The 25,569-nt window shown below is 44.6% G+C and overlaps 1 protein-coding gene across 1 annotated transcript in view; it reads right to left on the bottom strand.

Annotated features, from left to right (window-relative positions):
* LMF1 (lipase maturation factor 1) overlaps positions 1–25,569 on the bottom strand; it is a gene marked incomplete at its 5' end in the record, with an annotated part of 349,511 nt that overhangs the window by 104,194 nt on the left and 219,748 nt on the right. The window contains one exon of the mRNA XM_019512578.1: positions 989–1,156. Coding sequence (XP_019368123.1) covers positions 989–1,156 — 168 coding nt within the window. The remainder of the gene's footprint in view (positions 1–988; positions 1,157–25,569) is intronic.

The following is a 25,569-nucleotide window of genomic DNA, read 5'->3' as shown; positions in this document are numbered from 1 at the left end:
TTCCAGCCTGAAGCTCATCATTTCCCTGCTTTCATGTCACATAGTCTTTATTCATTTTGATCAACATTTTTGTGGCTTACCAAGAGAATTTATATGCCGCACTCCACTTTATGCATCACATGCATTGACAAAAGCAGCAACAGCTACAAAATAGGAGTTTCCTGATGCCGAAAATATGTTCAACCGATACTTTAGTGGGAATTTAATAAAAAAAAAAAAAAAAGAAAGTAAATTAAAAAAAAATGTAACCTTCCAAAACAAGCTAGCAACATTACTTCTCTCTGATTGTCTCTTTTCTGAATTTTTGACAGATTTTTCGATGTGGTTATAGATTTTTCATTTTTGAAGGTGGGGGGGATCGAGTCCCAAAAGACAAAATGCACCACCACCACGAACCGAAGCTGATCAAAACTGGCACAGCTGAGAAGTGAAACGAAAGCATTTCAAGTGATGATGAACAGCCTGCACTTTTCCTTAACAACTGAATTATAAACATGAAATCATTCTTGGGAAAATCCAGCCTTGGTGGGGGGGTTAAGTGGGGGATGTTTTCCTGAATAAAATCTGGTTTGGACAGAGAGCAAAACTCACTCAGTTTTATCGTTTCCTTTAGCTGGAGCTGGGGTCCTATGACTTTCACAAAGGCAGTCCTTTAGTTAATCCCAACGTTAATTGGCAGCTTTTCCTGTAAGGTCAGTAATTACACAAACCTGATGTAGACAAGTCTCTGGGAAATGCTATGACAAATGTCTCTTTGTAAAGACATCACCAAAGAACAGTCAGTGCGTAATTCTGGACTGTCACCAACCCAGGCAGGATTCAAACTAGCGATCCAACCGAAACCATCCCGTTCTTCTGCAATCCGCATTACTGCGCATCCCGAGTGTTCGCACACTTGGGCTACAACACGTATCAAAAGGGAAGGCCTCAGGAACAACTGCTTGGCTAAAACAGTAGCATTATCAAAGCAAAAATGGGAAGGTCTTACCTGGAAAAGAATCTGTAAGATGCCGTTGAGGATGCACATGCGACGACCCATGAAGATCAAGAAGGGCGCGATGAGCTCAACCAAATGATTGCATAAGGTCTCAAACTGGTGAAACCACCACGGTGACCAGTGCATGAAGTAGGCAATTGGGTTGGGCACAGGTTGGGTCTGAAAGAGTCAAAAAAAGATGCATCATTTGGCATGGCCTCCCTTCTGCATAGGGCATCGCTCAGATGATTATGGAGCCAGTTGGACAATGCTGATAGAAAGCGGCACCTGAAAAATGCCCATTTTCACTCATTCCCCTGCAAAATACCTGAGATGCTGTCTGCAAAGTTGTCATTCAAAAGCTTTCCATTAATTCAACCCAAAATAACATTTTTTTTTTAAACTGAAATGTTTTCTAGTTTTCTTTTGTTCCCATCAGGAAATGAACAACTTTCAGGAGCGTTTTTAAATTTAAATCCCAATTTTTCCCACCAAAAATAATTAGCAATTTTTTTTTTTACCCACACTAATTGCTTAGGTATCATTCCTCTGCTCTAACACTTCACGCTTACAACCTTTTCATTGATAAATATTGAGGCATGTTAGCCAAGCATCATAAAAACAGTGGTACAGATAGAGAAACTGAGGCAAGGAGAGAGGAAATGATTTCCCACGGTCACCAAACAGGAGAGTCACGGAGCCAAGAAGCGAACACAGATCTCCAGTTTCAAAGCGGCAGTCCACATCTCAGCGCGTTTAAAATTAAAACAAATAATCTATACAAACCCATCATTTAAATGAAAAACATCCAAACGTGATGTTAACCTTGGGTAACATTTGATAACATTTGTAACAGTGCCAGTCTTATATCAACCTGCTTTTTTCCTTACTGATGCTCCAGATTGTCTATCCAGGACAATCAAGCCCCAAATGTTGCAACCCCAATGAGAATCCCTACGAAGAAATTAGCAGTGGCAGCCCCAAGCAATGCCACAATTTATGCAAACAGCAACCAGTTAACGATCCACCTTAGCATGTCTAGCAAAAGCTCAAATTCATTAGCACTGTTTAAAAACCCTGACAGCACAACAGGAAAAATGGCTGAAAATGCCAATTTTAATTGAAGGAGACACAACACATCTTTAAATTATTTGCAGCTAAATCAAAAATATAAACAATACAGGGAAAATATTGTACGATGGATGGCAATTGAGTGCGCTCTCCCTGCCAAATCCCACAACTATTGTAATTCCTTATTAGCAAAGCTGGAATTAATAAAGCTGTTGCTTTATACGGGTTTGAGGCTGCTGTAACCCCTCAGGACAAGAGACCGCATCCTTCCTTCCTCTGACACTGGGAGAGGATGCAGCAACCTAAAGGTCAAGGCGCTGTGCCAAGTCCACTGCAGCAAGGGGGTGGGAGGCCACGACTTCCCTGCATCCTGGGTCAGCCAGACCGGCCGTCTGAAGTGCCGCGAGGGCCCTTTCTCCCACCATGCGGGAGTGGCTTGGAGTTCATCAGGAAGTTTGACTCTCCGTGAGCAAGCCCAGCACTTTGGGGAGACTCATGACATGTTTTCTGCCATGACTCCAATGTGCTCAGCAATGTTTTTGCCCTTTGCTTTATTTTCTTTGCACATTGGGTCAACGCTCAATGCGGTCCTTGCAACGTGGAGAGCGAGTCACGCGGGTTTGTGAGGGATCATCTGAAATCAGGGCGGCAGATATAAGGATGAATAAGTGGCTGAAAGCAGCAGCAATCAGCACCGTCACCCACACTCTCCAAACCTATTCAAGCATGCTTTATGCGCTCTTTTAACTTTCCCCTCTTTACCAAACAGATTATGAACCCCTCTGCACTGCTTTGCTTTATAGCAAGGACTGGAAGCGAAGATGCTGGGACACCTCTTCTCCTGCGAGGTGCAGGCCACAGAGGTTCAGAGAAATACCCGAATATCCTGGAGCCTCTTGAGTTCCCCCATTATAAAGGCAGGAAAAAGCACTTGGACCTGGAGTCCCTTTCTAAATCTGCACCTTCCCTTTGTCACAGGGTAAAAAGAGACTTGTGTATGTGTTTGACATCAGCCTAGACTCAAGACAGCTTGCAAATAAATATTTGTTTTTTGTTCAAATATCTAGTTGGTCTAATAAAAGATATAATCTCTGCCACAAGTTCTGATTCCTAGACCCAAGAGATGCATTTTAGCTCTTTATTCCGACCCCATAAAGGCCCCTTGAAGTTCCTTCCTACCCCATGACTCTCATGTTCATTACCAAGGGCACGATTCTGACGCCAGAACAAAAACATGGCAAAAAAAAAGGGAAAGCCATGTTTTTGTTCTGGTGTAAGAATCATGCCATTGGTAATGACCTCAAGGTTTTATTAATTATTGACCTCAAGGGTTTATTAACAACTGGAGTTGCTTAGCTGGAGGTCAATAATCCACGCCAGAAATCATGGTATTCCCTCCCTCCTATTACCAGCCGATAGGTGCCAGAAAGCATGCTATTCCCTCCCTATTACCAGCTGATAGGTGCAATGCTGTACAGCACGTGAGATGAATCAGCCTCAAGAGATTTGCAACGCAAAGGAGCAAATACAGGCAAGGAACACACTGCTCCTTGCAAACGTCTCATTTTTTTTTTGCAATGGGGAAGGCAGCGTGTCTGGTGGGAGACCGTTTCAGGCAAGAGGCATTCTCCCTAGCATTGCCTTCCTCCCCAACACGGCACTCACCTCTCTCAACCACAAATCTCAAGCAAATAAAGTAAAAATGCTGTAAGCAACAGAAAAGGGATTTGGGCATGTAAGATATTGGTTAAAAGACTCTGGGAGGGGAGGCAAGAAACAAAAGGCAAAGCAGGAGGAGTGCATTGTGTGTGTGTGTTCCTGCCGAATGCTTTCCATATGGCCGGGGATCATGGGTGTAGCACGACGCAGCTTTCCCAGGGAGAAACCAGTGTTTATTCAGCAAAGGGTGTTGAGACCGGAGCGGAGCTCCAGAGCAGCAGTGCGTTTGAGCCGCCCCCAGCACCCCTGACACGCAGGCACCTGCGAGGCTGGAAAATTCGCTCTGTTTCTCTAGCACGCTCAACCTCCTAGCTGCCAACTTGGAGCTCGGGGTGGTGATGACCCACCCGCCCCCTCCCTCCGTTGCCACCAGATGACTCCCACCGTGGATCTCCCCGTGGTATTGCCAAGGCCGGGGCAAGCCACGCAGAGCACGTGTTGGCATTTAGGCGCAACCCGGACCCAGCCAACGCTTTCCCAGCACGAGCCTTGCTTATGGAAACATCGCGATGTGGCAGCCGTGTCAAAATCGAGGGAGGAGGAAAAACATCTCATCATCTCTGCTTATTTTGTGGGCGTTATCGCACCGTTGGGCTTGGCTTCCTCTCTGGGGCATACCAGCATCCAAGATGTTTTTGGGTTTTTTTTTCACGGAGAGAAATCAGGAGCCCCAGGAAGATAGGGCTAGTAGGAATGAACTGGGACCCAAGTGACTGAACCGGGTGTAGGAAAACCTGCAGTGACCAGCACGGAGGGGAGAGCTGCGGACATTTCATCTTAGCAGCAGCCGCAAGTTTTGGCTGGTTGTGCAGAACGTTTCAGGTCAAAAATAGCAACCGCTCCGTGAAAACCCAGTTGTCCAATAATAAACCTACAGCCGTCCTCTCGCCTCGAGCAGCCAAGGGAGGAAAGGAAAAAAAAACAAAAAACCCCACTGCTACAAACGTGTTTTGAAATAAGATCAGGGAAAATTAATTCCATAATTCACGGGACAGATTTGTGACGTGCGATTCTCAAGCGATGCTTGGGCAGGGTGCTTGCTGCGATACACGAATCCTACGCTCCCAGCTCCGGCACGCTCTCTGGCTTGTATCTACCCAATTTTTATGAGGGTTGGTAACAGATTCTAAAAATATGCACAATTAACCGGGGGGGGTTTCTCCCAAAGGAGTCTATGGTTTAATTATGTTCTTAGTGAGAACTATTACAGTGCTAAGTACCTGAAGACTTCTCATTTACTAAACTACACACCACTAAACCCCAACAGAAGGCTATTATACGCCAGAGCAAATGCTCTTCTCCGGGATTGTAAATGGATCTCCCTCCCCACCTCCTGTCCCTGAACTCCGATCAAGTATTTAATCCCACTGTTAGATACCCTTTTCTCAGGCCAGGGAGATCTCCAGGCTCTTCTGCATATACTACAGTATTATGTCTATGAAAACATGTCCCACATTGTGTCCCCCTTATTGCAAAAAAGCATGGGGCTACGTATATTATTGTTTCGCCACGAGGACGGAGCCTCCTGTGTTACCAGCTGTGGTGCATTTATGTGCAAAGTCAAAGAGCACAGGAAAGCGGATGGCCTCAAAGATAAGTAACGAGGTGGGGACCAGAGACACAGCAAGGGAATTTTATTCAGATTCAGCAGAAGATTTCCACCCCCTTGCCCCAAATAACTCTGCAGCCTTTCTGCAGGGCTCTTTATCACTGTGTTGCCTACTTGGGTGGACACCTTAAATATTCTTACAGAAGACGTTCTTACAAAACCCACCCAGGGTCATTCAGAAATACGCAGTGGCCTGTAATAAACTGACCAAGAAAAGAGAAAACGCAATATTATCCCCTCCTGTTTTATGGCAGTGACTAATACCAAAAAGAATCCAGCTACCCACTTTTTAGGGGGGACTAAAGAGCATCCTTCCCAAGGATCGCATTGCTGCCATGTCCCAGGGCCATCCATGCTGGTCACTGTGCTTCTGGTATGAGGATCAGCACTCAAAAGAATAGCGAGGTTGGCATTGAAATGACTTTGTTCTGGTTTTAAAGTTAATAATGTGTCAAACTGCAAAAGGGGAGAAACCAAGGGAAAGGCTGCAAGCAGCCTAAGTCCCCGTCTCATAAATGACTTAGATCCCGGTGAGACTCAGACTCCAAAAAGCCTCAGTAATCCCTGATCTTGGAAATGACTTCCTTTTAATGGGTTTAATGGGCTGTGGATCAACCCCTCGGACCTACAGTCTCGGTCCTTCCATGCTCACAACTGCGGCAGGGAAACAGCATCTGTTAGAGCCAATTTTCTTCAGAAATGGACCCCAAGTTACTTTTCTGGTCCTCATTTCCAGGGCACCCTCCGCATAAAGTGACAAACCTACTGAGACCCTGGAGCACCCGACAGAGGAATAAACCTGAGAGCCAGGATTCAAACTTCCCTGAACTTTGCTTTCGCAGAGTCTGCATCCAAACCTTATATCCGATGTCACTGCTGAGCTGGATGCAGCGGTCCAAAAGGTGACCTCTCCCATTGTCCCGTCCCGTTTCAGCACGCAACAATACTACCTCAATGCAACGGCAGCTCAGGGCTCTGATCGCCAAACGGGAATAGATGTGGTTTGCCAGGAAAGTACAGGAGAGCCAAAGGGTGGGGAAAGTCTGGTTTCTATATAGAGATGAGGGTAAGGATTTCAGGGGAAAAGCACTGGAAAGCTAGCAGGGCATATCAAGGGTACGGTGATGCACAGTGGGTGTGTTACTGCTGAAATATAGATCCTTTAATGGAGCAATAATAGGTAGGGCAGGGTGGCACCGTTAGACTAACTGGTTATAAAGAGGCATACATTTTTGTAGGTGAGAGCCTATAACGTCAGATGCTAGAGGAATAGAGGTCACGTGCCATTAGGTAGCTGAACTTTTCACTGCTTTGCTCATGGGACTTTGTGTTGGGTAAGCATATACTATATACTGTACGTGCAGCAACTGTCACCGAGGCACCGCAAAGTGCTTTTTATACAAAGGGCAAGAATCTGCAAAGAAAATGCAGCGTGAATCAAACAGCTCAATGGCCTTAGGCACTTCTGAAAACCCCATCTATAAAGCATTCCCGCATGTATACACCACGTGCATGTTCAAAACATATACACCCAGATGGACACGCTAATATATAGCTATGTCTAGAAGAGCAAACCTAGATGAATATATAGCCCCTTTGAAAATACCCAATTAGTAACATAAATCCAGTAAAAACAAAATTAAAGAAGTTTCATCTGTCTCAATCCTCCCCACCCCGAGCTCTGATGTCCAGGTGGGTCAGCAGGGGTACCGGTGGCGGTTCTCCGGTAATGCAACATCAAAATAATTAAGTCCCGGTAGATCTATTAAAGAAAGAAAGTTACCTACAAGTTCTTGCTGGGCAGGGCTTCCCTCGCCCACTCAATAGTAATATTCAGCTCACAGAAAAACATACTGGAATCTGCCTGCTTTAAGACAGCAACATAAGCCAAGGAGATGTGTATTTGACTCCGTGCCAGCACGACCATAAAATGTTGGCAATTTACTAGAGACTTAGTGCCGCGCCACTCTCCCCAAGGACCTAAATAAACTTCAGATGTAGAGCATATATTTTTACTTTTATATATAATCTGCTGGTTCATTTTTAACCCCTTTCCCAGCCTTCCCAGCATACAGGGCTCTTCAAAGCAGAGGCAGGTCCCTCCCTCCTTCCCTGGACGAAGCCTCAGCAGCGAATAGTTAAGAGCGTGAAAAATCGGAGCAACGATTTGCATCTGGGCATTGGGTTTCTCGCACAGCGATGCCTGCACATGTGGCTGCAGACGCTGGAGGGGAAAGGGTCCTGGGAGCAAATTCAGCTGTGCAATTTTCTGCCTCTGTGTTATAACATCTCCTTGGGGAGGCTCCTACAAGTTCACAGTGCAGCACTTGCAAAGTTGCTCGCGGAGGTGAAAGCCTCCCACCACGGATGAGACATTCGCATTGCAAGCCGGGCTCTGCTGTTAATGAGTCAGCCCTGGTTGGCACCGTGGGTTGCCTTTAGGTCTCTATTTTACCTGGGACACCATTAAATGACAGATCTTGGTTTCCAGCGTATTGGGCAGGGGAAAAAAAAGGGCGATCTATAACTGACCTGTTTGCTTTTCCAGGCTGCACCCGAGCTCATGGTCAAAAGCCTCCTGCCCAAATAATAAAGACCACATTTCCATGGTCCAGGGCATGCCTGTTTATTGACACTGCTCCCACATGGCATGCCCCGGAGGGGCCTGCTGTACATAGAGTTAATTGTAGACATATTACAGATTCACCTATTTATTCTGCACATTTTTGGAGGAGCTAAAATTACACTGGGAACTGCTGAGCTATTTGGGATATCTATTTGTGCAGAACCCTGTTAAACCAACTGGCAGAGCTTGCGACAGCCCCCTGCACTCAAATGGGCCAAGGACCCCGGGACCCTCGCGCGGTCTCGTTGTTTGCTGTTTGCAGGGAAAATGCCTATTAATGACATCAGCCAAATGTCTCATTTGGCTTGGAGGGCGTGGATCACACTCTGATTCCAGTTATGCCAGTGGGTGGGTGGGAGGACAAGCCTACCGTCCACTGCCGGGGAAACTGGGATCGGAGCGGGCAACTGTAACTCTTTCTGCAAGCAAGAAAGGGAGTATGAATCAAGCTTTTATATGCAAGATGTACATGACTGTACATCACAGCATGGACCTGCTTCCATCCCAACAAAGGCTAGAGGCACTCCCTAGACCACTGGTGACATTTAGGATGTGATCTACCAAAGCCATTTAAGATGTTCAGCACTTTGCAGGTTCTTTTGGCTGGACTCCATTTATTTCCAAGTCTGTCAGCCAATCCCATCCAAAAGCCCTTCAACAAGCTGCTACAGCCAAGATAAAAACTCCTGGGTGCAGCAATCAGAGCATCCAGGCTCCGAAGCATTGGTCTACTGTGGCTCTAGGGACATCTTTGCAGATTCCCAATGGGAACGAATGCTTTCCAAAGGTATAGGTTGTAGCTGTGTTGGTCTAAGGACATAGGCAGATGAGGTTCTTTGGGTAAATCCAATATCTTTTATTAGACCAATAAAAGATACCAGATTTACCCAAAGAGCCTTGTCTTCCAAGGAGGTGCTAACTCACCGAGAATGCCGTCTCTCTGACCATGGGATTCATGGTCTTAGCAAGAGCCCTCACCTCCTTTCCCTGGTGGGTTCACCTTTGCAACTGGTAGGCCCCAGCGTTGAACATCTTGAACCCAAGCCTCACATCCAGACCTTCTTGCCCTGTGCCTCCAGCCAAGATCCATCATTTATTCCCAGCATCAAGCTGATAGGCATTGGTGCTTTCCTGGCAAGTCTTTTACACTGGGATTTGTTACCCAGGTTGCCCCATTTTCCCCTGATTCGGCAACAATAATGCAGCTAAATGGCCTGCAATGTCTCAGCAACAAAGCTCAAATCCCCGAACAAAAGACGAGGCAGAATTATCCGCCAATATTTTAAATTGCCATTTAAGAGCATATTGCAAAAGTGATCCTTTTATTGGTCACCTTTATGACTCTCTATTAGAGAAGACAAGCTTTTCCACACAGAGTAAGCCCTTGCGAAAGCACTGAAAATGTTTAAAACCATCCAGCCCTGATATATTTATTATATATTTCTAGATGTATAAATAATTTCATGAAAAGGAACGTACTGAGTGGAAACTCCATTTAAAATGTGATCCCAGATGGTGGCAAAGCTCTAAAATTGCAGGGCGACATGTAAAGAAAGATTAACGACCTAAAACAGGCACAAATTTATGAGGTGAAAGCCCCTGTAATCCTAGAGAAAAATGATACCAAACGTTAGACTAGACAGCTAGAAAATACCTCTGCTTAGTCCATGTGGCCTCAGATATTTTACATTTTCTTTTTATATACATGTTATGCTTGGGCCCGCTTATTCGTTTCTCCTACAAGACAGGGTATCGGTTTGGTACAAGAACAAGTTGACGGATTTTCCAGTGCCCAGCAGGCACCCCCTTATCTAGCTGATATAAAACAGATATTTTATTCCAGCATCTTTCATATAAACCATACCCTTAAGCACATCTCAGAAGTCAACAGAAGTAGATGGGAGACCAGACTTCAGGGTATTGGTGTCAAGAACTTGGTATCACACCTAACCTTTGCAATGTGAAGGGTCTTACGGTAGACTCTACAGCCCGTGTACATTTTACATACTCCCTTTGTCTGCCTTCGTTGTGAGAGTCTTCACCCCTCTCTCCAAGAGTTTGATGTCATGCCTGGCCAAAAAACAAAGTTGATGGGCAATTCTCAGGTTTTGGGATTGCTTGGTGTAGTACCAAATGGCGACCAGTCCTTGGAGCCCTCCCTTGGAAAGAAGGTATGGCTGGGTCAAATCTATGAGCAGAGGATTCAACCTTTATTACCCACAAAGGAGCATCCATCTACCACTGGATGACTGGACCGGTTCCTCATTCGATTCTATTTTGGGCCGGAGAAACCTTCCCAACAGAAGTTTCTGCGTAACTTTTGCCGTAAGTCTCAAGGAACTCAGCTATCTGATGAAGCGCATTTCATTGGAAAGCTCTTGTCCAGCTCAAATTGATAAGACAGGACCCACCTCCTATAGGCAATGTGAGCATCGAAAAATGTAAGCCACTTGGAAGGGAAAAGTGTGATTTACTCAATAACTCCAGCTGTTCAGCAAAGTGCTTGAAGCAGAGGGCGCTGACTTGCTTTCAGATCCATTCTCCTGCACTATGCACTTGATCATTCGAAAAAAAATAAAATATATATAAAAAAAACCCAGTCAGGACCTGGTTTCATTCTTAAAACCACCAGCCACTTTTTATAGTGTTCTCTGACTGGCTGCGGTACTCAGCATCAGCATGTGAGGAAGCCTTGGACATGGCAGCAACTTAGTGCCCGAGACAGCATCAACGGGAGATGCTTACAATGGTCTCTTGACCTAAAAGAGACAAAGATGCTGGACCCAAATGTTGTTGCAGGATCGTGGCTTCCTGCACTGAAAAAGCCCTCTGCTTTCCCTGTGCAGAAATGCAGTCCCTTTCAACAACATTTTGTTCCCAGTGGAGAGAGTTGCTTATCTACAAGGACTGGCTGAAATTAAAGGTGACATTTAAAAATCAATTTAAATACACGATCCGAAAGAAACAAAAGTTAATAGACTTGCAAACAGCCAAAGCTCAAACCAGCCAAGTACGAGATGGGCAGGGGAGGAAGACGGTGGATAAAACATTTGCCAGAGGTGAAGGAATAACAAAGTGACCTTGCATCGAGTTAGCAGAAAATGCATAACCCAAGAGCGTGGCCCGCTCCCAAGTAGATGATTTAAAGATAAACCATCTTGTAGGTCTCGGTGTACTACTCTGATATGTCAGTGGCCTAATCGGATCAAAATAAGTGTTGTAAAAGGTGATACAGTGCTAAGAAACCTATTCTTCAGCTGCCTGGGAGGGGCACAGCACTCACACAGGGAAACTTGGCAGCTGTCTGCCTGGCTATGTTCTCAGTTTGTTAAAATGGAGTTCCTGATTTATTTTTAACCTTTATACCCTCATCATAAGGTTTCCACTTCTCTTCTTCCTCTTCCACCCGCCAAGTAGTGGAAAGGTTGCAAAAGTTCCTTGTCGTAACAAAGGTCCCAACGAAGACGGAGTTGGAGGGGAAATGGAAGGGTCTCATGCTATTGGTGTTAGGCTCAGTTGACTCCTGTTGACTTTAGCAAGAGCAGCAACTTGTTGGATCCAGGGCTGCTTCTGAAAGCCACCCACAAAGTGAGGGATTCTCACGCGGATGTTGGACCATGTGGCCTGCAGAATCTAATAAAACCAGCCAGGCACGGTATTGCATTTGTGTAACGTTATGCCATAAACGGTTTTACAAGATGCACATCAAGATGTGCCGGAGAGAGGAAAGCAGGATCCAAACAGCCCAGAAGAACACCCTCGGATTGCAGCTTATTTGCAGAGGATTTTATTATGCTTTAAAACGATGAAGAAGAAATAACTCTTTGCAGACGGTTGGCATTGCTGGCTGGGCCTTGCTCGATAAAGTCATGTCGTTCTCACTCGTACAGATTCCACATGGGCAGAAGGAGTCTGTAGATGGGCATTAGTACTGGATGAAGTGGTTATCTGGTGGTTGCGTGCAAATCTGAACACACTCGGGACTGGGTGCAGATTGGTTTTGGACGGAGACCAAGGCTCATTTTACATGTTGAGACAATGAGATGCTCAATGAGGTCTTCATCGATAGCTCTCTGATGGACTCTGCTGTGCTACACTTTAATTTCTCAAAGCATCCCTTCAACATGACTCAAATGCTATAGGAATGGGAACAGAAAGGTCCTCTCCTTTTAGAAGCACTCACTTCTCCAAGAACTTTGCAAAATGAAGCTGTTTTTTTCAGGTGCACAGACACAACCTTCAGGATCTAGCTTCAGTCTCTCAGCCAAAACTCTCAACAGAGACCAGTTACTGCAGGGGCCTCACCAGAGACCTCTTGAAAGGATCCAATTTTCAAAGGAAATGTGCTGAGCCCTTTTTCACAATTCAGGGACCTCCCAATCACAACAAGCTGGAAATCAAAAACTCACCAGATTTTTTTAAAACAAACAACTCCCAAGCCCAACTGAAATAGTCTGAAAACCGAGGCTGAGATTTTATTTGATTTTTTGTTTAATCAAAAAAAAAAATCAAATCAGATCTCAGACTCAGTTTTCAGACTATTGCAACACTGGTTTTGGAGTCTGAGACTAGACTTTCTCCATCCCCACATAAGGGTATGGTTTCAAAGAGTGAAGTCAACCATTTTTGGGGTGGAGTGGTAGAAGTTAATTCCAACTGCCAGCCTAGCCAATTAACGGTAATGGCATTTGGTGTTTCATCTCCCGTTCACCATGCTAAAAATTTACTATGACTGCCTCCTCCCAAAAAGGGCCCACCTTATTTCATATATATGAAATAATGTGGGATATATATATATATATATATATATATATATATATATATATATAGCCTCCTCCCAAAGACGGCCCACATTACTTTACTCTATTATATATACACATATATCCCTCCCTTCTTTTTAAAAGCCCTGTGTTAAAACTAGAACCATATCTCCTTTGGGCTTTTTTTCTAATTCTTGCGTGATCATAAATACAACACCGAGTGCCTGGCCAAGGAACACAACAGTGAAATCAGAGGGCAGTTTATCTAAGGAAAGCTTATGGCTCGTGCCTGTGTTTAGATTAGACCATTTTGAGGCCTGGACATTTTTTTTTTTTAAGCACGCAGGAGAGTGAAAACTCAAGTCGAACAGTGGGACCTTTCATAAAACGTGTTCATAAAGGGTAAATTGTGTCATTAGGAACTTGCTACCTTGTCGAACATCTGAATTCTCCAAACTGGAACACCACTTAGCTTTAAGCCAAATCAAACTAAAGGGGAAGAGAGAGGGAACCTTAAAGGTAGAGGCTGTTGTGTTTAACTTTCCAATTAAGGGACAGATACGTTGAGACTGAACGGCGTTGGCATCAAACAAGGCTATTTAAACAAACGTCCAAGTTGAGCCATTGGCTCAATAAATCGTGTTTCTGAAGAGGGAACGAAGACACTGGTATCATGTAGAAAGCATTTTGGTGCTGCTTACTTCTGTGAGGGGCTGGGCATCACCCAAAGGGAAAGATCTTGGAGCAGAGTGAGGAAGGAAAAAAACCAACCCCAGTAAAACGTAATTTTTATATTAAAAACACAAACTCCCAAAGGTTTTTGGATAAAAAGCAGACTTTATTCCACCTTGGGGACCCTCGTTCAAAATCCAGACCATGTGTACAGGGACTGGCAACCGCACTGATTAGATGTTTTTACAAAGTTGGAAAGGGTGACTGAGTCGAGGAGCGTCAGCTCCAGCCATCCTGGAGGCTTGCATGGAAGGACTGCTCTGCGTTTCTCTAAAACCATTAATTGTAACTTAAAACAGACTCTTTTAAATCCTAGTGGAAACTGAACTAATTCTTCACCCTTCCTATGGGGCACTCGATGGATGGGCTGTTAGTTCAGGCCTCGGACGGAAACTTGTTCTGTCCAGTAGTTCTGCCCCACACGTTTTGCGAGACTTCGGGTAGGTCACATGGGGTGGGGTTTCCTGTGCATGTTACGGGGTAGCTAATCTGCTCCTTTGGTCTTTGTTCTCTGGCCTGGCCTGATTCTCTAATGGCCAAAGCAATAAGCCCAGTTGGGTCAGTTCTTACTTTCTACCCCATCTTTAAAGGTTCAGGGAAGGAAAATACTATTTGAGCATTGAGAAAGGATGGATGTGGGGGTCAAGCAGGAAGTACAGGTAATATGTATCCTTCAATGCCAAAGAGATATGCTCAAGGGCTTCTCGGAGCAAATCAAGGCCCAGTCTCCACCCCACAGAGCAAATGGTTTAGGGCCTGGATCCGGCAATCAGACTTTCAGAAATTTAAGTTTTGGGTTGGCTTCTGGCCCATGTCCAAGCCTAAGTTGGTACCACCACATTTTTCTATAAAGGAACAAAATGCCTTTTCATGCAAATCTTTACTCAAGTGAGTAACCCCCACATACCTGTGGAAATCGGTAACCTGCAGGTGTTGGGCTACTCATAGGAGTAAGGGAATCAGATCAAATCAATTTAAGCACTTACAGACATGCAGAAACTCATTCTTATTTAGCAAAGTTTAAGTGCTCAGAGGAAAGTTAGCCATAAAAGATGATAGAGTGTGTCTCTTAATAAAAGAAAAATGGAAGAAAGAAGGATGCTAGCAATGAATGGTGATCTTTTGATGAGGGCTTTGGGTATGGGGTGGGGTGTAGGAAAGGAAAGCAAATTTCTTGAATGGGTTAAAAAACATTTTCTGAACGGAGTTAGTATCTTCTAGCTTTTTCCTTTAAAGTAAAGATCTCATCAGCCTCCCTGAACTAAACTGGAGTTCAGAAGAGCTGTCTGAAGCTCATTATAAAGTGCACCTGCTCCACATGATACAACACCACCCTGCCATTAGCATCAGCTGCCATTCAGGACAAGAGCGTGGATAGATGTGACAAGACTCAAAAAGTATTTCCAAGACCTTAAGGCGACGGAGAAGAGCTTCAACAGGCCCTTTCCGTGGGTTAGCCGCAGCCTTTGCAAGAGAATCACCAACACGTTCTTCATTCCCCCCGGCTCCCATAAGCAAGGCCTGAACAATGCACCAAAAACTTGGTGCCTCTTTTCAAAAAGGTCTAATTTATATGCAACTTCTGCGCTGGCAAAACTTGGGACGGAACTATTTGCAAACGTTATTATAGCAAAGTCATTCCTAGCATGTAACAATAATGATATAAGCATGCCTTAGGCCAGGATAGCTTATTCCCATTCCCCTACAGAAGCTATACTTGTACAGGTTCTTCTATAACTACATCCATTCTCGAGGTTGATGCCACTTTTTAACTGTATTGGTAATGAAAGTGGTACAACATTTGGGTGTAAACAAACCCTGAGGTTTCTCTGCAGCATATGAGGACCTTTAAATGGGCACATATCACATCCTAGTTAAGATGAGCACATATCAACACATTAAAACCCCCCCCAAACTTGCCAAAGCATAAGAACCTGGAAAAAAACCAAAACTGTTTGAAATTCTTCTTTCTGTTAGCAAAAAAAATAAGAAAACCAGTCGCCGTTCAAATTTGGAGCCAAAACACCAGCTTAACTTCCACCATTCTTTGGGTCAGTGTTTTAAAATGTCTTCCTAGTAGCAAAGACGCTAGACCTAACCTCAATGTGTCCACCTGTAAAATAGGAGCAATATTGACCTACCTTATAAAACGTGTTGGGAGACTCAGACCCAATTCGGGCAAACATCTGAGCATGTGCTTAACCTGAAGTTCATTTCTGCCTAGCAGAGCCCTGAGCACATGCATTTGAATTTAGGATGGATAAAATTAATTCACTAAGCTTAGACATCTTACACAAACTCTTCTAAGGCCTTCAATTCTCCCTCCCAGGATTTATCATTTTTGTAACTACCTAAACTCATAGAGCATCTTCTTGGAGTTGGGCAATCACAAATTAAAAGTAATGGAGTTCTATCAAAAGTCTTCCCTTTTGCAGAGAGAAAAGGCCAGCCCCGAGGAGCCGATAGACACATTTCATCTTTCAGCCAATGTCAAGAAATGGCCTTGGAAGCCTGTTAGTAGCACAACGGATGCTTGAAGAACAGGGGTTTCTCAATCTGGGTTGGTCAAACAATTTCCAACTGGTTTTCAGTTGAAAATCAGGTTTGTAATTAAATGAAGAAAAATGTTATAAACACAGCCTGTTTTCTGCAAAGAAAACCCATTGCATTTGAGTGCAACCCAACTCCCTCCCCCACCAAAAAAGCAAGCAGTCATTTTAGTTGAGTAAAGTTTTGAATGTTTCTGGGTAAAACCCCATACCATTGCACGCATCTGCTACACAGGACTTCACGAGCACAAAACCGCCTTTCTTTTACAGACAAGCCGCTTGTTTCTCAGAGGTCACGAGTACCTGAAGACCCTGAGCAAGGTTCAACAGGAGCTGCATAATATCAGCCCCTCTGGATGCATGTTTGTAACAAAAATCTCGAGCCTGTTCTGGGCCTCCCCAGGGTTCAAGCAACACCCGTTACACAAAAAACAACCCTCCTGAAGCTAAGGCCTCGTTTCAGGAGCACATCCTTCCTTAGCAAAGCAAGCAAGAGACTCAAATCCCACTGCTTGAGCTTTAAGCATGTGAAGTTAACAGGATTTAAATGCACGCTTAAAATTAAGCACGTGCTGGAGAGCTTTGCTAAAGGGGAATGCAGACACTATAACACATTGGGTGAGCTGTGACCTAGATGTAAAAATAAGCCAGGCACACTCCTTCAGTGGAATGATTTGGCCCTAATGTGGGTAACGAGGATCGCTGCATTTGCTTAGCTGCCTCGCTGAGTGCACCGCACATGTAGCTTGCTTGGACGCTTTTCTTTTTTTGGAGGGGAGGGGAGGGGGGGAAAAAAAAGCACGGTTAAAATCAGAAATAACCAACCTGTTCCCTGCTCCAAAAGACCTCGGCCTTGCCCTGCACTTGGAGGGCTTACCGATCACCGTTAGACATGAGAAGGCGATCGTGTGCCAAGCTTCCTCCTTTTTAATAAAGCCTTTTGTCTGCTCTCCTAAGGACAAATCCCATCCCTAACCATGAGCTCAGAGACTGACGGCCTGCAGGATGCCAGCCCTGGCTGCAACGGGGCTGTTCTCGGGATGAAAAACATACGCCGCAAGAGCAACGAAAAACAGATAAGGGAAAACGCGGGGCTGGGATCTGTGTAACTTGGCCGGGCGGCTTTTCAAGGCCCCTTTCTCCCCTCCGAGGGTTTGCCTTTACTGCAGCCTCCCCTCTCCCCTGCAAACGCATCCCGTGCCAGCTCCTCTCGCCTCGGCTGCTGGAGACACGGTAGTCAAACTGCCCTGTGGACCCTGTGTGCATGGCTCGTGCCCATGTTTACACTGAGCGGGTTGAAGGGCTGAATTGCTCACATTTTCCCCCCACCGCTGGCACCAGACCCTAGCCCCACGAGAGAGGCACACGCCTACCCCAAACAGTGCGCTCATTGAGGCCAACGGGCTGGGGCGATACAGTAAGGAGGGGCTGGGATTGTTTGTCTTATGAAGTTAGGTTCTTGCACAGTATTTAATATTCCCCGTCATGCAGGCCTGTTTCTCCTTGAGTCTGCCTGTCAGTTAAGCCCGGGGATGTTTATTTTAACGGCCACTTGTGGTTGAGGCTGGTGCCAGTTGTACGGCATTGGTTACGCAGATTTAACACAGGGGACTTGGCCCCCGAGTCCCAGAGTACAGCAGGCAGCCAGGGCTGCCCTGTCCTAATGTAAAACAACTGAGAAATCCCCGCTCGGGCCTTAACCCCTTCAGGGAAGGGAGTTGGAAAGACCTCGATGAATGCACAACAGCCCCTTGCAACACGGGATGCTTATCTTCATTCAGAGAATCAATGACAAAGCAAATGAACCAGAAGATAAGGTCCAAGGAGAGAAATTTAAGTTCCCATTCTAGATTCAAAATGCAGCTTTACTTCATCCCATAGTGCACGGTTAGTCTTTTCTCCCAGTCAAGGAGTGTGAATGCGCCACTGGATCATCCCAGAGACCCTTCGCTTCTGCTCAGCCCCTATAAGCGGTATAGGGTGCCTGGCCCCGATATCCTGCCAACTCCTTGTCAACTGAAAACTGGTGATAGGAAAACAGACCCACGGCTAAACTACCTCCTACACCCTGAGCTCCTCCCCAGTTCCTCTTCCAAGCCAGATCTGCAAAGGTTCTTCGGAAATCGGAGGTGATGGGTCCTAGTTTCAAATTAATCTTTCCCTTCCAAAAAGGCCCTTGGTGGCTCAGTGGACATGACTCAAAATAACAGGCCTGCTCTTTCTTTTTGCATATGATTCATCACATGTTACCCCCAATGCTTTTGTTATGTAGTGCTTCCATTCCCCATCTCCTTCCACCTCGTTTCCAATACCGCACTTCAAAGCGAATGGCAGAATAATAATGTCCAGCGCACACTCTACTGAGAGTTGAACTTACGAGGCTAAAATATTAAACAAAACCACGGCCTGGAGCAAAATTATGTATCATTTTGGATCGTCTGGGTTGCTTCCAGGAGGTTAATCACCCCCAGATTAATCCATCAGGCAGACTGATGAGCCATCGCATTTGGTACATCCAGCTGGACATCATTACTTAAGATTTGATCCTTCCCTACTGAAAATAATCTGAAGGCCACCATAGATCACGTTTTATGAAAGGAACAGTGACTGGATTGTGGAACTTCTCCAGGGAGCCAAACTGTGCAGAATCATTGGCTTTTTGTCAAGAGGGCTCATATATATTTTATTGGTATTTGCATACGTGCATGCCGTTGTTTTTCTGAAGGACTAAAACGTTGGTTTAGTTCATTTTTCTCAATGCAAGCATCATCCTATAAGGTGCTCTTCCTTGTTGTCCCACGCAGCTACAAGCAACGCCATGCAATCAAATCAACTTCATGGGAATTTGGTTAAAAGCAATGGAGAATGGAAGTCCAAGACGGTTTTGTGCCTCTCCTTCTTCAAACCCCAGTTTCGGGGCTAAGTTTTTCAGGAAATAAATAGGCAATTTCTGTCAGAAATGTTTCATCTGTAAACACTGAACGATGTGATAGAAGGCAGAAAAAAAATCATGTTTCAAAACATCCACCACCCTCCTTAATTCTCCATTTAAAAATAACAATGTTGATAAAATACAAATGCTGCCAACATTTATTGGGTAAACAAAATCTCAAGCCTAACATCAAATCAGAGAAAATGATAATTACTTAGTCCACTAAAAAAGGAAAAATTAATTAAGCAGATTATCTATGAGGGAACTGACTCTTGCACATTTGAGAACTGGATACCCCACTATAATCTCCAAACAATTCCCTCCCTGTGGCTTTCTCATCTGCGTCAAGTTTTCCATAACTAATACACTACACACTTTATTAGGCCATACTGAGATATTAGAGGGGTTCAATTTTCTTCCAACGCACTGCCAGTGCCAGCTCACATCTGGCTACCACAAGGAAGTGTATAATCAACCACCCTGTGTCCATTCCTCCATTTCGTACATATCTCCATATATTTTTGCAGCGACGATCTCACTGGAACGACCAAGAGGGAAGAAAGTAACTCAATGCTGGCAACTGAAAATCTCCGCTCTACATTGCACACCCTGCTATAATCCTTACGCTGAGTGCAGCCCCTCGCACTCTCAGCAATATCACAGCCCAATAAGAAAAGACAACTCATTCTCGCATCCCATCCAATGCAGGGATATAACTATATAATTCCTCCTCTAGTTGCAACTGGATTTACACGTGCCTTATTTCTTGTTATAAATCAATTATTCCTAATATTGTTGCTCTTAATTCAGTGGATTTCTAATTCCTTTCCCGATTGTGGAGGCTGATAACAAAAGCATCCTTTAATATGGCCCAAAGCATCAAAATGAAAAGAAGAGATGCCCCACCTCACCCCACAAACCCACCGTGAAAGTTTCTCACGTGTAAGAGAAAAATCCTCCTTATATCACAAGTTTATTTATCATGAACTTTGTGGACATCTTTCTTGCAGTTGTGGTCTGCAACAACTTCTGCACAGCTAGTGTACCAAGCTGTTAAAACGGAGGCACAAGTAGTTTCTGAATGCGAGAAAACAGCTCATCTCATCTACAAGTGACTCCAACTCTCGTAGCACCGCAAAAGATCGGCAAACGCATCCTTTTTTTCCATTAATTGGATACTCATATAAGCATCCACCACAGGGCACCTGGACCAGCTACTTGCTTGCTATATGCCGCTATAGGGCTCAAGTGCTGCCAATAAGGGTCCTACAGACTGGGAATTTCACTGGGCAGGATTTAGCTCAGTGAGTCAGAAGAGCACCTCATGGTGAGAGAAGAGACCTCGGGTTCAAATTCCAACCTCCAATCCTTGGTTCTGCTGACTTGCTCTGGATAACCTAACCTCAGTGTTTCTACCTGTAGAATAGGAGCAATATTGACCTACCTCATAAAGACACTGGGAGACTTAGACCCAATTCCGGCAAACATTTGAGCACGTTCTTAACCTAACGTTTATTTCTGCCTAGCAGAGCCCTAAGCACATGCATAACTTTTGTTGAACGGGGGTCTCACTGAATGAACATTTGTGAGCATTTGCAGAGCTTCCGATGCAGCTGAGGCTGGTCCTGCTTTCTGAGCGGGGGCTGGACAAGATGTGACCTCCCAACCCTCATTTTCTATGATAGCAGCTGTTAGGAAAATGTGAAGTGCTATTTTAAAAATAGGCAAGTGCAGTAGTTACCCTGACACACTTTGAGGCCAAGCCAGCAAGAGCAATGCATTTAAAGCAACAGTTTCCGATCACAGAAACAGAACTCAGACAGGAAGTGTGATGTCACTTCCTAAAATAGTTGGAAAAATTCTTCTTTGCAAACTTTCTTCTTTGAAAGCTTGCAAAAAAGAATTTTTCCAACAACTTTAGTTAGTCATATAAAAGATTTCGGATTTACCCAAAGAACCTTGTCTGCTTGTGTCCTTAGACCAACATGGCTACAACCTACACCCATGTCACTCCCTGGCACTTGTTTTTTTTTTAATACTTTGTTGTAACGAAGAAAAAAAAAAAAGGAAAGAAAACCAGAGGATTTTCACAGCAGGTGATCAAGGTCCTCCTTTCCAGTGCTGCTGAGCAGCAAAGCACATCAGAAAGCGGGATGCTGTGAAAAGCTGCATGGATGAAATGGGCACATAAGCTCAGACGCGGTCTCATAAAAGGCTCAGAGGAGTCGGGCAAGGCTGCGTTACGTTAAAACTCAGGACTAATATGAAGTCTTGTTTCTTAACACAGGAGCTGGAAACATGCCAAAACGAATGGAGGGGAAAAAAATAATAAGCAGACCAATTGTATATTTCTCCTAGAAATTCCATGTCATAATGTACCTAGCAAGTTACATTTTCAGGGTCCAATTTCAATAAATCAACACAGCGTGCAGAATAACAGTAGCACAAGTCTCTCCCTCTTTCCATAATACACACAGGTAAAATCACCGTGAAGCAAAGAACAAAATGCCCATTCTTTCTGGTGCTTGGCAGTGGGACAAATTACTTTCTACACCTCCCTGTGTTGAAGGACTAGTTATTAAATATGGTCTAAGCTGCCTTTCCAGCTGTACTTAAATCAAGGGCAAAAGCAGGCTAACAGGACTGTCCGTAAGACATTTAGAGAGCAAAGGAACAATTTTCAGCTGATGCCACCCCAATATATAGCGTAACCTAGATTTGTACTACACAGCAAACACACTTGGCTTTCAATCGTCTGAAAGCTGAAAGCCCCTACTCTGTAAATAGAAGCAATGGTTGGAGGTGCTATCACTTTTGACATGGGTTATGCAGCATCAAACCAGCTTTCCCATAGTTTGTGCAGCTTTCAGAAAAATCTAGGCAGGGGAATGAACATCTTCTGTTGCCAAAAAAGAAGCTAGCATCCATTTGCCCTGCTTTATTTTTTCCAAAGAAGCCTGTTTCAACTTTTTACCGTCTTGAACTTTCCCTGAGCCCAAAAGCTCACAGAACAAGATTTTTTTTTTGCAATTTCTCAGTCAGTCTAATACAAGGTATCATTTTGGAAGAAGAGTTCTAGATTTTTGCATTGCTTCAAAATACTTCCTTTGTCCTTCCTGTACATTCCCTTTACTATAGAAGCTGTTATTTATTACAACATCTCTTCTTCAGTAATCCCTCGCAGACGAGGATGATTGTCTTCCACGACTGTCTTATTGGTGAGTCCAAAGACAGTTGACAAGGCCAATCGGGGATCAACAGACTCTGCTGTAACTCAGGCACATGCCTCTACTCCAGTGGCTCTGGATTCTTGATTCAGTCCATGACACGTTGTTTCTGCTGCTCCCGTTTTCCATCTCTTATTGTTGTCATAAAGTTTCAAAGTAGTGGGACCCTTGCAGCAGGCTCTCCCTCCATTTGGGGCGGTCCCGGACATTGGTGACGCGCAGGGGGTGCACACAGGTGCATGTGCACCCCCGGGAAAAGCCAGCCACGAAACCGGAAGTACCACCGGGTCGCCCATGGTCCTGGGCAACAGTCTCCCATAAGTTCATGTTGATGGTGCATTTCTTCAAGTTGGCCTTGAGGGCGTCCTTGAAGCACTTTCTCTGCCTTCCTCTTGACCTTGACTGAGCTATGAGTATAGTCTGAGTACTCCAGTAGTACTAAAAAGAGCCAATTGTGCTACAGACATGTAGTAAGAAACAGACCAAACCTCAGGGGTCTGGTCTACTTAGACTGTAAGTTAAAGAAGGAGAGAAGAAAGGCAAGGAAAGGTGAAGCAAGATGCCCAAGGTCAATGCTATTACCCAGAACAGAACCCGGTCTTCCAGACTCGTCGGTTCACTGGGCCACTTTGCTTCTCAAGTTAAGGCATCTTCAAGCCTTTCCCCCTAGAAATCATGCTACTTGCCCCTTATAATATCCCCTTTTGAGAGGTAAAGCTATCAATTCTTGAATAATAAGAAGCTATCCTTTAATATTGAAGACGAAAATCTTGAATGGCAAAAAGTGCTGACATTCGACACATGCATTGTTGTAATTTAGCTGACATATGAGGATGATATTCTCTTCTTACAGTGGTGCTAATCCCACGCGAATCTACCAGCTTCACTGGAAACACTTTGGATTCAAGCTGATGCAAACAGGATTTGGCCCAGAAACACCTAAATGAGGGGATGATGGTGGGGAGGTGGCTTGTTTCAGACGTTGGCTCTTCATCTTGCCTGGGATGATGTAGTTGGGGCTGGTCCTGCTTTGAGCAGGGGGTTGGACTAGATGTGACCTCCTGAGGTCCCTTCCAACCCAAATTTTCTATGATTCAATCTTCCAGCTCCCTGCCAAATAAAGACTTGAACAATGGAAATTGCACAAGCATTCAAGACCTAGTCTAAAACCCATTGGAGTCAATGGGCATGATTTCACTGACTTCAGCATGCTTTGGATCAGACCTTTAATTCTTGGCATGGGATGCCTTTAGGGAAACAACTGGACTAAATAACCTCCGGGAAGGGGGAACTTAATGCACAGTTAAAATTGGTTATTTGTCTGCCTCTGGGCTCAGGTATGCTTGGTTTTAGTACGTACACCCTCCTACTGTGACACACCTGAATTGGCAGGCAACACAAGGAGATGCCAGAGCTAAAGACTGCGTAGACCACAGCCTCCATGCCCTTGCTTTACCTACTTGGGCCTAATTACTACCTATCCAGTGGGAGACAATAGATAAAAAAATATAATTAAAAAAAAGTGTTTAGCCAAAAAAAATAAATTAAAAAAAAGGCGAACCTTTTTCTTCCATTTTGAATTTCCACGGTGCATTGTTCACCCTCCAAGCTGACTGCATACAGCAAAAGACTCCCATAGAAAATGGCTGTGAATAGCTTTTTCTTGTAGTTTTGAAAGATCAACCCATTTCTTGTCCCCCATGCATGCCCTCCGTAGCAATGGCAAGCAGAGCACGTGTGCCACAGGGTGCTGAGAAGGCGATGGTGCTATCACTAGAAGTAAATGGGATTTTGGGGAGGTTTCTCCTTCTGAGGAAGCCTTAGAAAACCTCACCTGGCCTGTAGGTAACAAGAGAAAATGTTCTTGACCCAACAACTCCATGGCTCATGGCATAAAAAGGAAAGGTTTTTGAGACTGAATCTCCCCCATCAATAGCGCATTCAGATGAAACACAGTTGTGCCGCTCAGTTCCATACAGCGACAAGCCCATCGGTTTTTTTGGGCAATAAAAGCCAATATGCTGTGCAGGGATATTTTGGAATTTCCATTGAATTCTTTTGCATTTCTGCACCCGAACAGGCTGACCCAAAGTAAACCCCCCAACTATTTGCTGTTATTAAATTACATCTTCAGCTTGCCACATAAAACACATTAGAGACTTTATTCCTTACATCTGATGTTTGAAAAGCAAGGTCTTTGCCCACCCAAGAGCAAGAGCCAAGCGTATTAAAAGTACGCATCAGCGCAAAGAGAAAATATTTGCAGAAACCGTCGAGTCAGAGATTAAACACGGTTCCAGTCAATGAGCTAATTAAAAGAAAATTACCAATATGGGGGTCAAACGCTCCAGTGGATACTGGTCATGATTAAAATATCAGTGCATTCCAACTACTACCCACCCCCGGGGGCTTCCCCCCAATCCATAGTCAGAAAAACAAACACATGCAGCAGCTAGTGATGAGCTGCCAAATGTCGGTACATTTGCAAATCGGTGCCCAGGACAGAAAACAAACCGTTCATTCAAACTTGGTGACACTCGCATGGTGTGAAGCGGGGCAGTTGGCGTTTCGGCAGCGATCGAGCCACATTATTGACCTTTTCCTAAAGTTACGCCTGTGATCAGCCCATCTGATTTCACAAAGCTATGCATGTGGCTATGTTACCTTGCAGGCCCACACCCTTCTTGGTTCAGCGGCTTCGCTTCGCTATACTTCTGGAAGGAAAATAGGGGGGTCATCAACTACAGCTCTGCAAAGCAGGGGCTATCTTGTCTTGACTTAGGATGCTCGATGTCAGTGACTCTTAACCAGGGCATCCCAGCACCTTTCAAGGAAGCCACAATGTGCTGCTCAATATTAGCACCGTTAGGTGTGCAAACACCTACATGATTCCCCCGAGAGATTCAGATAGGAATCTGGAGCATCACAAACATTGTGACCCGTCGGGGTTTTCCTAAGTTCTCTGCAAAAGAAGAATTGCTCTGTTATTTTCCCATAGTCAAGAAATGAGTGAAAGCTAAGAGCCAGCATTTTCCAAGGGGATGTCTTGACTTGAAGGAAGGGTGCCCTGAGTCTAAAAAATGCTCTATATACTTCTATAACATTTATACTTGCAATTAAAGAATTTTTTTTTGCAAAAATCTTGTTGGTCTAATAAAAGATATCATCTCTACTACGAGTCCTGATTGCCTTTTCCTTTAGACCAATGCGGCTACAACCTGGACACCTATATACCTATAAGTATTAGCCCTGGGCTCTCCAAGTCGCTCTTCAGAGGTCACCAAGGGCAGCGTACTCTACCACATCCTTTGCTACCCCTATTACTAGGTGCTGCAGGGAACGGTGGCAGGGTTGGAACCCATGACGTT

This window comes from Gavialis gangeticus, unplaced genomic scaffold (assembly GCF_001723915.1).
Source record: "Gavialis gangeticus isolate Ggan-Ray unplaced genomic scaffold, GavGan_comp1, whole genome shotgun sequence".
In the NCBI taxonomy this organism is placed as follows: domain Eukaryota; kingdom Metazoa; phylum Chordata; order Crocodylia; family Gavialidae; genus Gavialis; species Gavialis gangeticus.
Note: the sequence above shows the minus strand (reverse complement) of the source record. Positions and strands in the feature narration are given on the sequence as shown.